General features: G+C 35.3%; 2 protein-coding genes across 2 annotated transcripts; both read left to right on the top strand.

Moving 5' to 3' along the window:
* Positions 1-293: 293 nt before the first annotated feature.
* Positions 294-772, top strand: LOC148772247 (putative serine/threonine-protein kinase PBL7). Its single transcript, XM_088814951.1, has 3 exons — positions 294-393; positions 474-613; positions 698-772. Exons 1-3 carry the CDS (start codon positions 294-296, stop codon positions 770-772), a joined length of 315 nt encoding a protein of 104 aa, XP_088671077.1.
* Positions 773-8,107: 7,335 nt separating this feature from the next.
* LOC105958186 (uncharacterized) lies at positions 8,108-9,052 on the top strand. The gene has a single exon (XM_012982195.2). It carries the CDS (start codon positions 8,108-8,110, stop codon positions 9,050-9,052), a length of 945 nt encoding a protein of 314 aa, XP_012837649.2.
* The last annotated feature ends 3,856 nt before the right edge of the window (positions 9,053-12,908 follow it).

Genomic DNA, 12,908 nt, shown 5'->3' with positions numbered 1-12,908 from the left:
GATAACTTTTACGAGAGAAACTACATCAGCTATGTCCGATTTGGCAAATATTATCGTGGCAAGATTGTGCGTGCTGAGTGTACACAATATGTGACGGTGAAAATATGGGAACACCCAAAAATATATAATCATTGGACTGAAGACAACGAACGCCGACTAATGGTAATTTTTGTCCTTTTTTGTACATTTTATTTCAAATACTCTTTTCTTTTTCGATTGAATCATGAATTTTATAAATTGCATAGGATGAAGTAATGTTGCTTCGCCATGAATTGCTGAATAATCATTGAGGCATGGTCAAGTTGTATAGATATTGTGAGGATGATGATGATCATCTTGGTGTTGTTTATGAACTCGACCTGTTGGACTCGATTTTTAACCTCGTTCCTAAAGGTTTCAATTTTTCAAATTAGATTTACTAAATAGAAACTTGTGCATAAATTTTAATACGCACGAGTTGTTGTTTTATGTAGATTGCTTCACTTTGATGCAAAGAATCAAAGTCGCACTCGGCTTTGCGTCCGTCCTCAAATTTCTACACGCTCGAAAGGTTTCGATTTACAAACCTTTCATAATCCGCAACCTCGATTGTGCTCATATAGTGGTCGACAACGTATTTGTATTAAGGTTTTTGAATTAAAATATCCTAATGCGAACGAGTTTAAGCAGTAATTAAGTTGTTGTTTTTCGTATGCAGGATTATAATCCAAAACTGTGTGATTTTGGATTGATCAATGGCGGAATTTTCCAGGACAGGACAATATATAAATGATACCATGTTCGTGTTAGAAAATTTATCGTACATACATACAAATTCCCAGGAACCAACATGCTTGAATCAACGAGAATTAAACATAAACATAAACACGGAAGCCTACCATACATCATGAAATCGAATCATCGAATCTCCACTGGATTTGGGACAGGTCTTCCAAAGAATCCGAAGTTGCTTAATTATCTCTCTAACCATGGATTTTAGAAGAGACGGAATGATTGCGTTTCTTTGGGGATCATGACCCTTTATATAACTGTAGAGTCCACTTATATTACAACTGTGATTCAGCCCCATCAATAAATCACAATTAAGCCCTATTGTCTCTACAAATTAGGCCCATAATTATAGTTTAATCCCCGTAAGTCCAACCCAATAATATTTATTAGATCACAATTAATTTGGACTTTATTTTAGATAGTCATACACATTTATGTCACATATGTGAGCCCACATAATTATTGAAATAATTCCAACAATCTCCCACTTGGGGCCGCATATGCTATATACCTTATAAATAAATGTGTACACCTTATGAGCTCAAATATTGCTATTATATAAAAAGGTATTCCTTACAATCTCGTCCATTGATCATACTAATATAGGACTAAAGAGGCTTTCGTCACATTGATCGTGTCTAAACCCAACAGTAATCACGTACACCAATATAGCCACAAGACATAGATCAAATTACGGTCTGTAGCATGGAAATTACATATAACGTGATCTTAACATGCCTATTTCCAACTGGTCCTACTTTAAACTTTATTGAGACCAAACCTTAATATAATTGTACAAAGCGCAACCAAATACTTTGTTTCTGCAGAAAACTAAATACACAACTTTGTATCCAAACATATCATAGAGCTACCGAAATGTGTTTATATGTACACATATATACAAACTCCCACTGAACCAAAATATCCTTAAATGATATAACACCTACATGAGCAACGCTAATGAATACCTTATGTGTTAATCCTTAAGTAAGCGGATTCACAATTGTGGAGTTTATCTTAATATTCTCTATGTACTATTCATTCTGTACCTTGAACAATAAAGACCTTTCACAGGCTCTTGTTGTTGTTCAAAAGTATAGCTGTTAAATATTGTCACCGTATAACTGTAATACAAATCAAATGTGCAGCATAGTGTCAAAAGTTTATAGCTATATTCCAAAATAGGATGCCAAAAATTACCATAAATTCTTAACCATCATGAAAAGAGCTTAAAGTGTTTGATTGACACCCATGTCGAAATAACTCAATCATTTAGACCTAAATTAACCAAAATGGATCTATAGTTTATACATATCATAAAACTCAAATTTAGAAATAAACCACACGATCTCCCAAAATATCTTATTTTGATAAATGAGCATATGTATATAACTTACATTCCCTATAAGTACTGTATAACCCATTTGGCTACTTTGATAAATGATCCACTTTATAGGGTTATTCAAATATCTGCCTAACTTTATGCATGCCTTAACCGAATGCGTGCATTATTTTACTTTAAAATATCTATTGGGTATTGAATGAGACTAAACAAGTCTCCTTTATTGAGAGATTATCTCCCACTGATCCTTGGGTATGTACAATCATTAACTATATTTATCTGAGAACACATATGAGATAATTAGCTTAGGACTGTAACATCATTAACGGAAATTTTACTTTCATTAATGAAATACTTTAATTTGCAATAAATATCCTTCAAATCTTTAAATACTAAGATTTTATGGTTGCACTTTATTGTTCCATAAATGTTACCATTTTAGAAACATATTCTTTGAGTCCATAAATCTCTAAATGGAGTAGATATGAGTGAAATTATTAATGACTAAACGTACGATATGTCTTTCAATATTGTCAATTTAAATTACATTTGGTCTCAATTATTTATAACAAAAGAATTTCGCACCTTATGGCAATTCGATAAGATCATAATGTCTTGACATTCTAAATTGGAACTCATCGTTAACGCTTTATTATCTTAAGGTTGTTGAGTTTGCTCTTAGTCACAATTATCAAAACTTGATTGAGGAATTGTTCAATATTGTCTTGTCAAAACTCAAAATCTACTTTTCAAACAATGAAAAGTATAAACACATGTACATTGTCAAAAGCAGTATTAGGAATCAAATTGATTCCTCTGTTAGAGTATGTGACCAACAAGCCAACTTGTGGCTGTGGTCTTTCCATTTATTATTGTAATAAATAAACCTTTTTCGTATTAATGATAAAACACCTTGGCATTCTATATCTTTGTCCCTTTGTCACAAGCATCGATATAGTCCATACAGTTATTACAAGTACAAGTAATTGATCGTTAGGATTGTGAGACATTTACTTTAGTATTATAACTCTTCAACGTGTTCCTAGTCGAAGGGTTACGCCACCAATGAGGATATCGGCCTTTCCCATTAAGAGACTAACACGTAGTGTATGTGTACTGCATCTCATCAGTAAACGGTATTGTGATATCGGCATGCATAAGTGGGTGCTCGTAAGTTGACGAGTTCACTGAACTCCCTCACCCTAGAAATCTCTAAGTGGTTCTCAATAATCGCGTAGAGATATCTATGGTATAGTGGTAAACCATTAGTCCTTATGACCTAGACATCACCGTGACTTCACTACAGGACCAGCTGTATCATGACCTGTCCCTGAGTTCCACCGAGGATCACCCCAAGGGACTGTGTTCGTGCAGTCCGAAATCTAGTATGAGGTCTGTGTTGTAGTCGGGGATTCGATCGCTAGAATAGTCTTGGATGTCCTGTGTGTTCTCATAGTTTGTAATCTCTAAGTCTCTGGCCAGAGCTAACTAAGTGATGATTAGAGAATTCGATTCTCTAAGTCATGCACGTAACCATTACAACACTTAGAATGATCGCACAATCATTGAACTACTAAGGAGGTCTCGATGAACCAATGCCTCTAGTTCAATCGGGACATATGAATCGAATGGATCGTATTGTACGCTAACTATATCAAAAGGTTGTTGCAGGCACTTCATTTGTATCTAGGGAATCATGACACGTAGTTGCTAGAGGCCAATCTGGATTCGTTGGGTGATTAAGGTGAAACGAGCTTCACCTTAATCGTAACTCTAAGGGATGAGTTTTGACCATTAAGGGTTGTGGGCCCACGGTTAGCTTACACCTGAACCATATAGGGTCACACTGCTCGTGCACATGAGATCTTTGAACGAACGGTCAAAGGTAAAAATGTTTTAGCTTTGCATGATTGGAAGTCAATATGATTGGGTCCAACATTCATAATTTGGAATTATGAATGAGAATAAGAAAAGGAAAAGAATAGGCAAACATCTTAGTGGACTTTCTAAATCGGGAAGTTTCCAAATTTAGAAAGCACACTGAATTAAGGTTTCAACTTTTAGAAAGTTGGAAATTGAGAATCGGCACTCGTGATGACGAGGACATTGTAATGATTCCGAAAATGTCATTATTACAATTTTCCAATTATCGAATTGAGAGAGACGAGCGAGTAAATAAACTACCGAACTTAAGCTGTTGGGCCCGGTCTAACTTAAGCCCGTTCGGGTTTTATACAAGACACTATAAATATTTGATTTATAGGTCTTGCACAAAAAACACAACTCACACACTAACCCTAGCCGCTCCCTCTCTCTCGGTCGTTCTCCACCCGCGGCCATCACCGCCACCGTCGCCGTCCACTCGCCGGAATCGGCCTTCCCTTGGCCAACTAATTCGTGGTAGTTTATTCGTTGTTTATTCTTCCGTTTATTCTAACTACTGCGTGTCTACTGCCACGTTTTAGTAGATCGAAGTATACGGGGTGAAATCCGAGAAGAGGAAGACCGAAGTATCGAAGAATCGAGGAGCAGCCCCCGAGCCGACGACGCACGCGCCTCCACACGCCGCCCGAAGACAGCGTGTGAGCCACACGCGCCACCGTAGCTCGCTTCGCCGTTACTGCTGTTTCTCCGTTGTTGCCCCGGATTGCACAGATTAGTTTCCGTGGCAATCTAGCTTCGTTTAGTGCGCCTACCTCACGCTTCAAGAGGTAAAGTTTCGAATCCGTTGTCGTTCGATTCGGTTTTATTTAAATTAAATATGCACGTTCGTTTAGTAAGTATGTTGTATGATTTTATGTGACTATATGAAATTGATTATTTACTGTGAGCATGATTATTTGATTTAATGCGAGCATGCTAGTTGATTTAATTTCGATTAAATAATTCACATGTATGTTGTTTTGAATTTCGCTGGAAGCGCTAAGGTACGAAATTAATTGTTTTCAATTATCGGGCATGTGATTATGTATTTTAAATTCGTTTAATTCGCATAAAATTTTTGTTTTCCTCTGCGTACACGTCTCCGATTCCCAACATCCTCTTTAAAGACAATGTCTATAATCTAATTTTTTTCCCATGAAACTGAACATCCTTAAAAGATTTTAAATTCCCCTTTTACAAATAGTATATTGCAGCACTTAATCTTTCTCCTAAATGTACCTTAGTGAACAAGAATGACTTATCATACTTCTTTGAATGTCCTTGAATGTTCAATTCTTGACTTTTGTATCATTTGAAATTGCTTATGCAAGATTTTACTGTATGAGACTTTTACTTAAATTATAGGTCAAATTTTGAATTATGAAATAGACCCAGCTTAATGTTTTCAAATGAATAAACTAACCGAACTTGTTCAAGAGAAAATCTAAACCCATCTAATGATGGTACCAAATGTCTATTTCAAATTCAAATGACAACCTAAGAGTCTTTATAGTCTCAATCACAAATATCTTACATAACATTTATAGAAGAAACTTCATTTTTTCTTCCTGTGAAGAGACGTTCTTATGTGAAGAGACTGCTCTGTCGCTTCCACAGCCTGCAAAAAAAGAAGAAAGAAAGTAGCTCTGATCAAGTATCTAATGGCGATTAGAGAATAATACAATTGCTTAATTAACATCAAATTACTCAAATGTTTCAAATATATATATATATATATATATATATATATATATATATATATATATATATATATATATATATATATATATATATATATATATATATATATATATATATATATATATATATATATATATATATATATATATATATATATATATATATATATATATATATATATATATATATATATATATACTAAATTTCATACCATTTGAAGATGATAGAAGGGCACAATGAAATACTACTTCCCATATGTTAAGATATAATATTCCAGAGTCGCTCTGTGAGAGTGTGTTGTGTGTGCTCTTTGGTTTTGATTCTGAACATGAAAATGGTGTGAAAAATGAGAGGTTTTGCAATTAAGTACCCAAAGTCTTGTTTCAGATGCATTTTAGTCCCCATACTAATACTATGAACATTGCACTCTTCTTTTTTAAGTTTCACTTACAATTTACTCCACATCCACTTGAATTTAGTATTTTACCCTTACATAATTCATTTTTTTATCTCCTTTTTCTTTTTCCGTATAACAAATATCATAAACAAACATTTTTTATTCCAACTTTCAATTACTTATTGTCTTATCCAAACACATTCAATCCTTTTTTTTTTCCAAATTTCTTCAACTTGTTTCTTCTTCTTCTCTCGTCTTTGCTACGATTTTACTTCCAATTTTGTCAAAATCTAGATGGATTAAAAGAATCGCGGGGTTTCCAAAAACTTCACTTCAATGCGCTGGATAAGGGCCCATATTATCCGAAGGGATACAACAAGAACCTGACTTCACTTCGAATATTTGCGCTACTCGAGGATAGTGAGGCAAGGAACTAGAAGCTCAGCACACCTAGCTCTCGGAGCTTTGTTTATAAAACCGTAAAGCCAACAAATGCGGACCACCCAAAAAGGCAAAGTAATTAGGTTAAAAATCCTAAAGATATTTGTCGCTCGATAAGGAGGACATCTATAAATAGGGGTACACTCAAATTCTCACTCGATTTATAACTTTTACATTTCAACACACAATGTATACACATTATTAGTCCAATTTTGAAGTCGGAGTATTTATGCCTGGGAAAATCCTCACATTGCTGCATGATTGACAACTGATCGTGATTCCGATCAGATCTAAGGAGCAATAAAACGTACGACCACGAGCTCAAAGTGACGTAAGGCTGATGGTAGCACATTCCGACTAACCCATTCCGATCATAGTGTATAGCATATTTATTCACAAATTTTAGTGCTACATCGTTTCAATCAAATATTTTTTTGTGAAAGTAGTATATTGGCAAATTAGAATTTTCAAAAAGTTCATAATATAATTCCAATTTCAATTAAACAAATAAAATTCAGAAATCGGAAATTTGTAAACCGAAAAAAAAATAGCGAAAATTTTGTTCCAATTTTCTAACCCTAACCCACACCCATCATTTAATTTCCTTCTCTCAATCCCCAATTTCGATTTTGAATTCCTAACAATTATTAAATTATATTAAATTAATTGAAACGTGTGAATTAAAGGAAATGGACATTTGCTTGCAAAATCTTCCGCCCCAAAACTCTCTCTAATTCAAAATCAATTTTGTTTTTCCCCACCCGCTGCAGATTTGATTGAGTGCGATTGTTTTTCATTTCTTAAATTTGTATTTTGCTATCTAAAAAATTATCTTTTTTTATTTTGCAAATGCGAAGAAATTATTAAGAATCAAGATGCAAGCTAGAATCATAAGTTTCTTAATCTGTTGCAGATGAGGGTTTGTAGAGAAAATGGGTGGGGGTAAAATAGTAAATACACAAAAGTCAACATTTTTCCATTTGTCCTAGTATTTATTTGTTGAAAAAATGTGTTCTTGATCTGTTTGCAGTGTGGAGTTTCTCATTCGTTTACTAGTGTACACGATTTTCGTTTTTATCTGTTGAGAAGTATGTGATGAATTTAACAAACGAAGTGGAGATCATTTGCGGTCGTCCTCCACTTATTTTGTTAAGTTCGTTACGAAGTATTTCCAATCAAGCCGATCGATATATTAATTCTCGTTTTACTGATGAAGTAGTTAATACGGTTGATTTTCGTGTGATTGATATATTATTGGATATGATTCCGAAAGTTACGGTTGGAATTTGGAATTTATAATAGGTTTTCATAATATTTCGGAGTTTAAGCAGTTTATCCCTGTCCGATTACTTGATAAAATTTGCCGTGTCAGGCTAGATACAAATATCCCTGATAGGCTAATTTTTACCCTTTCTCAAAATGGTGAATTCTCGAGCAAGGCTTATTATAATCATCTTCGGATTTGGGGACGCCGGGAAAGTTGGACGGATCGGATTTTGTTTAAATATCTACTCCCTAAGAGAAGCGGGTTTATGTGGAAGTTAATTCACCATGCGCTTCCGGTAGATCAGCGCATTATTTCTCGGGGTATCCCTTTGGTGTCAAGATGTGTTTGCTGCAAAAATCCAAAGCAAGAAGACGTCCCCCATTTATTTTTTGTATCGGAAATTGCCAAGGCAGTATGGAAACGCGTGGGTGATTTATTCAATCTCCCATCGGAATTTTCTTCTACTAAACACGCTTTAAGCACGTGGAACCCAAAGCCGAAGGCGCTTTCCTATTACACGATGATCCAAGCATCGGTGGTGTGTCACACTCTTCGAGAAATCTGGCTTGCTCGGTGTAAGGTGGTTTACGACGGAGGAAGTATGTCTATCGAAGCCATAAGCAGACGAGTTTTCCAGTATATTCAACATTTGGGTACAGTACACGCTCCTCGCCAACCCTCCACTAAGATTCAAAGGCTGCAATTGGAGGCGGCTGGATTTCGCTTGTTTCATCCGCCAGAGAAACGAGGAGCATGGCACAAGTGGGAGTTTCCTTTAACGGGTTGCTATAAGTTAAATATTGATGGCTCTGCTAAAGAAGATAGTTGTACGGGTGGAGGTATCATTCGGGATTCAGGTGGTAATATTATAGCAGACTTTTCGTCCTATTTTGGAGAAGGGTCCAATAATGTGGTGGAGTTTCTAGCTGTATGGCATGGCCTTCGTCTATGTAAGTTGATGGGAGTCTTTCTGGTTACGGTGGAAACAGACTCGCTATTGGTAGTTAATGCTATACGGAGCAATTGTGTTGCTTGGGATCTCGTCTATGTTCACCGTCTTTGTATGCAGGAGGTGACGGATGGGTGCAATTTTCAGCATGTGTTTCGACAGAAGAACATGGTTGCAGACCGTCTAGCAAACTGGGCGTACACACATAAGTCAAGTCAAGAGTTCTTCTCAGGGATTAGCTTACCGAATAGGAGCTTTTAATTTTTGGTTTTTCAATTTTATCCCTCTTTTGGGACTTTCGTACTTTGTAATAGACTGTATAGGGTTTTTCTTTCTCCGTTTTTATTCCTTGACATTTATAGGTTTTTAACGAGGCCCCCTTGTACTTTCAATAGTAATTAATGGAATAAAATTTTGGCCAAAAGAAAAAAAAAGTTACTTTTGGTATATCTTTTTTTTTTTCACAATTTTCTATTTTAGTGCTCTTTTCGTATCTATAATTAGATTTTGTTGGCTGAAAATACCTATACCGAACTGAGAGCTAAAATTGAAATCTATCGATGATTTATATGAAACGAACACGGATACAAATTCGCTTTAATTTGTACTGAAACACATTTTTAATCGACTTTGTATCCGATCAATTGGCTCATACCAAGATGTTTTAATCTTGTTGACACGATTAAATTTTCATAACTATTATCAAGGTTATTACATGTAGTACATGTAAATTGACCATTGGTACTCTAACCAATTAAAAGTTAATTTAACCTTAGTCGTCATATTTGTATCGGTTTCTCTATGTGCTCTTTCATAACTACGAGATTTTGTTACGTAATTTTGTACTGCTTCTTTAGCCAGATGCTTCAGGCGAGCTCCCAATGAAGTTCTTAATTTGGTACTGCTTTCTTTTCATTCTAATCTTTTATTCCCAGTTTTAATATAGATTTGTTAAAAGTGAATTTCCATATCGTTGGTTCAAGTCGGCATATAAATTCTTACAATCCCCTATGTCACTCATGCGCATATATTCCCTTTTTATGGTGAAAATACTACAGGAGTAAGAATCAGCTTCTATAAATGAACTTATATAAATGAATTTCATTATTACTGTTACAGTCGTAAGGTGCCCTCGTCTTCCGTGTTATATGATTGCATGCATGGGGAACACGTTATAAATTATGCGGTCTTAGATCTCAACTAACTGATTATTACACATTTTCCGGTCATTTAGAGTCGCCTCGTTACTTTTCGTACTCTACATTAATGACTGTCTAGAGACAACTTTTAGAAAGAAAATAAAATAACTTACTGATGAGTTACGTCGAAGAAAATCCCAAAACATTGTACTAAAAAGCGGTAGAAACTTACCTTTTATGCATGTTGTCACGAAGCTTAAATTTACTGTAGCCCCATCAGCGAAGCTTAAATAGGGTTGTATTCAGAGTTCGTCGTATGCACAAAGAAATAGTGGACGTCCTCGGAGTTAAAAGACACTAAAATTTGTCTGCAAATATTTAATCAATATATGTATTAACTTAAATGGCAAGAAACTAACGGCCTTGCCGTCTATAGGAGAGAGAGAGTACGTATGATAACTACTCTACAAGTACTTTCCGTTTAGTCCTACCTTAATTAATGTTCATTTGCAACGGATTCTTCAACTTTTCCAACGGTATAAAGGACAAGATCTAATTTCAGTTGAATAAATAAGTTAAGATCCAAAGCTCTTACTTCAATAAAAAAAAAAAAAGAAAGACGAAATGTAAATCAGATATTTATACACCTCAGTACATACAATGCATCTATTACAACAAACACTAGTTCCCTTTAAACCTAGTAACCGAATCTAAAACCAACTATCTAAACCGAATCTTTACCAACTATGTAAAATGCTGACCTAGCAAAAATTCATAAAAAGTATTGCGTCACCACAAAGAATTACAACGGAAGGGTATTTCTGTTATTTCACCCCACAACCACACACACAAAACACACTGTCAGTCAGTCAGTTTCATTTGATTTCCCCCATTTACATTTCTCTCTCTCTCCGCTATTCTCTCTCTCTCTCTCTCTCTCTCTCTCTCTCTCTCTCTCTCTCTCTCTCTCTCTCTCTCTCTCTCTCTCTCTCTCTCTCTCTCTCTCTCTCTCTAACAGCAATCGGAAAAAAATGGCGTCGAGTTCTGTAGCAACAATTCGCCGCTTGAATCACAGTTCAAATCCCTCCTCCTCCACCGCCACCATCCTTCTCGTTCCCAAAATCGAACCAAAACTTGAACCATTGGATGAACCTTTTCCACCCCCACCCGACTTCAATTTCTCTCAGCATGGGGTGTTGATCTATTGCAGCTTTGGGCCCTCGTTATTCTCTTTCTGCGGGGGGGAACGCACCCCATGCTCAGGTGGCACTTCCTGTGCCTGGTGAAGTAGGGCCCACCTCTGCCGACGAGCCGCCGCGTGCTTGGGAGCGAAGCGGCCTGGTGCAGGGGCTGGTGCGCGACGAATGATCATGGTGCCTCTGCCACCACGGTGGTGGTGCGAGGCGGGCTGTTGTGGTTGGTGTGGGTGCAAGGCGGGCTGTTGTTGTTGGTCGGGGTGCGAGGCGGGCTGTTGTTGTTGTTGGTGGTGGTGGATGGAGGAGGAGCGGTGGCGTGGCGGAATTTCCACCTCGATTCTCCGGTGGAAGTTGCGGTGGCAGCCGCATACGGCACATAACATGGCCTCACGGAATCCGGTGGTGGTGGCACGATAGGGGCCTCGAAGAATGTGTTTTTTTTTGTTTTTTTTTTTTTTTTTGATTTTTTTTTTTTGTTTTTTGTGACTGCAGAATGTGTTTTATGTGATTGAAATGAAATGAAATGGAGTGATGAGTTTATATAGAGAGTGAAATGAGGGTTGAGGTGTAATCTTATTCCTGTAATTCTTGGATTATGTAAATTGGATTCCAATTCTTGATATATGTATTCCAGATTTAACGATTTACTTACTCAAATACTGAAATGAGATTTTCTATTTCTTTTTTCTTTTTATTAAAAAATATTTTATTAAACATTTTGCAATACAATTTAAAATTTTCCCAAATTTGGTTGGATTGCACTTGGATTAGATTATATGTAGCTTAGAATAAACCCATGTACTTATTATATAATTACGTTTAAATTAAGATGCAAAACATAGAATAAGAAAAGAATTATCCATTAATTATGATTAATCCATTTTAGAAAATAGTGAATTATGAAATTGAAAAATATTTATTAGTAAATCCATAAACAAGATTTTCATTATTCTGGAGTTGTAATCCATAACATAGATTTTCATTAAACTATACTCAGACTCATAATATATATATTCACTCTATTTACTTTCTATATAAAATTCAAACAAGTATATTTTATAATTAAAAATCATATTACAAACTAATTTTTGAGTTTTGAATAGTAAGGCATACATATTGATTTTGTAGTCAAAATAACTTTGCAGGATCAGATTTTTATCAATTTCATTTAATTATGACATCACAATCATGAAAATTTTAAATATCAGTCAAATATAATATTTGTAGGTCAATATTTTCTTATGCAATTTTACTCGTTTTTTTACTTCTTACTGTAAATATTTGTCGGTAAATATCGGCTGATTAAGATATTGTTTGTTATCATGAAAATAAGAAATAAATGATGGTTGGAATAACAAATCATTATTAGGGTAAATAATATTTTGCCTCCTAAATTATAAACCGTTGGTCAATAATTACGTTGTTCGTTAAATTTACCATTTATGTCGAAAAGCTCTCGCGATCACTAGGGGACATGCAGCCACGTGGTTTTGGCTAGGTTAAATCATAAATTTGTTGTGCATCATCATTTGTTATACGTATTAATTACTATTTAGTTTAAACTTACAGATTGTAAACAAATAAACAAATGCAACATGTTATCGGTCGAAAAAATCCGTCATCTTCGAATAACTCCGACCGTTCTTAACTTCCGAACCTTATTGCAATTAAGAAATGTCACAATATCGTGCTAGATTTGTTGTTCTTTTAAAAATATAAAACCCTTGAATAATTGTATATGTTTTCTTAAATCGAGATATAATTGATGGTGACAGATGTAAA

The sequence above is a fragment of the Erythranthe guttata genome, chromosome 2 (assembly GCF_056151865.1).
Source record: "Erythranthe guttata isolate IM_541 chromosome 2, IM_541, whole genome shotgun sequence".
Classification (NCBI taxonomy): Eukaryota; Viridiplantae; Streptophyta; class Magnoliopsida; order Lamiales; family Phrymaceae; genus Erythranthe; species Erythranthe guttata.
The sequence above is the reverse complement of the archived record's forward strand: the minus strand, read 5'-3'. Positions and strand labels throughout refer to the sequence as shown.

Coding starts and splice junctions, on each gene's coding strand:
- LOC148772247 (XM_088814951.1), top strand. CDS start 294: ATGGTCAAGTTGTATAGATATTGTGAGGATGATGATGATCATCTTGGT. Junction 394..473: donor TTTTAACCTCGTTCCTAAAG/GTTTCAATTTTT, acceptor TGTTTTATGTAG/ATTGCTTCACTTTGATGCAA. Junction 614..697: donor CTCATATAGTGGTCGACAAC/GTATTTGTATTA, acceptor TTTCGTATGCAG/GATTATAATCCAAAACTGTG.
- LOC105958186 (XM_012982195.2), top strand. CDS start 8,108: ATGTGGAAGTTAATTCACCATGCGCTTCCGGTAGATCAGCGCATTATT.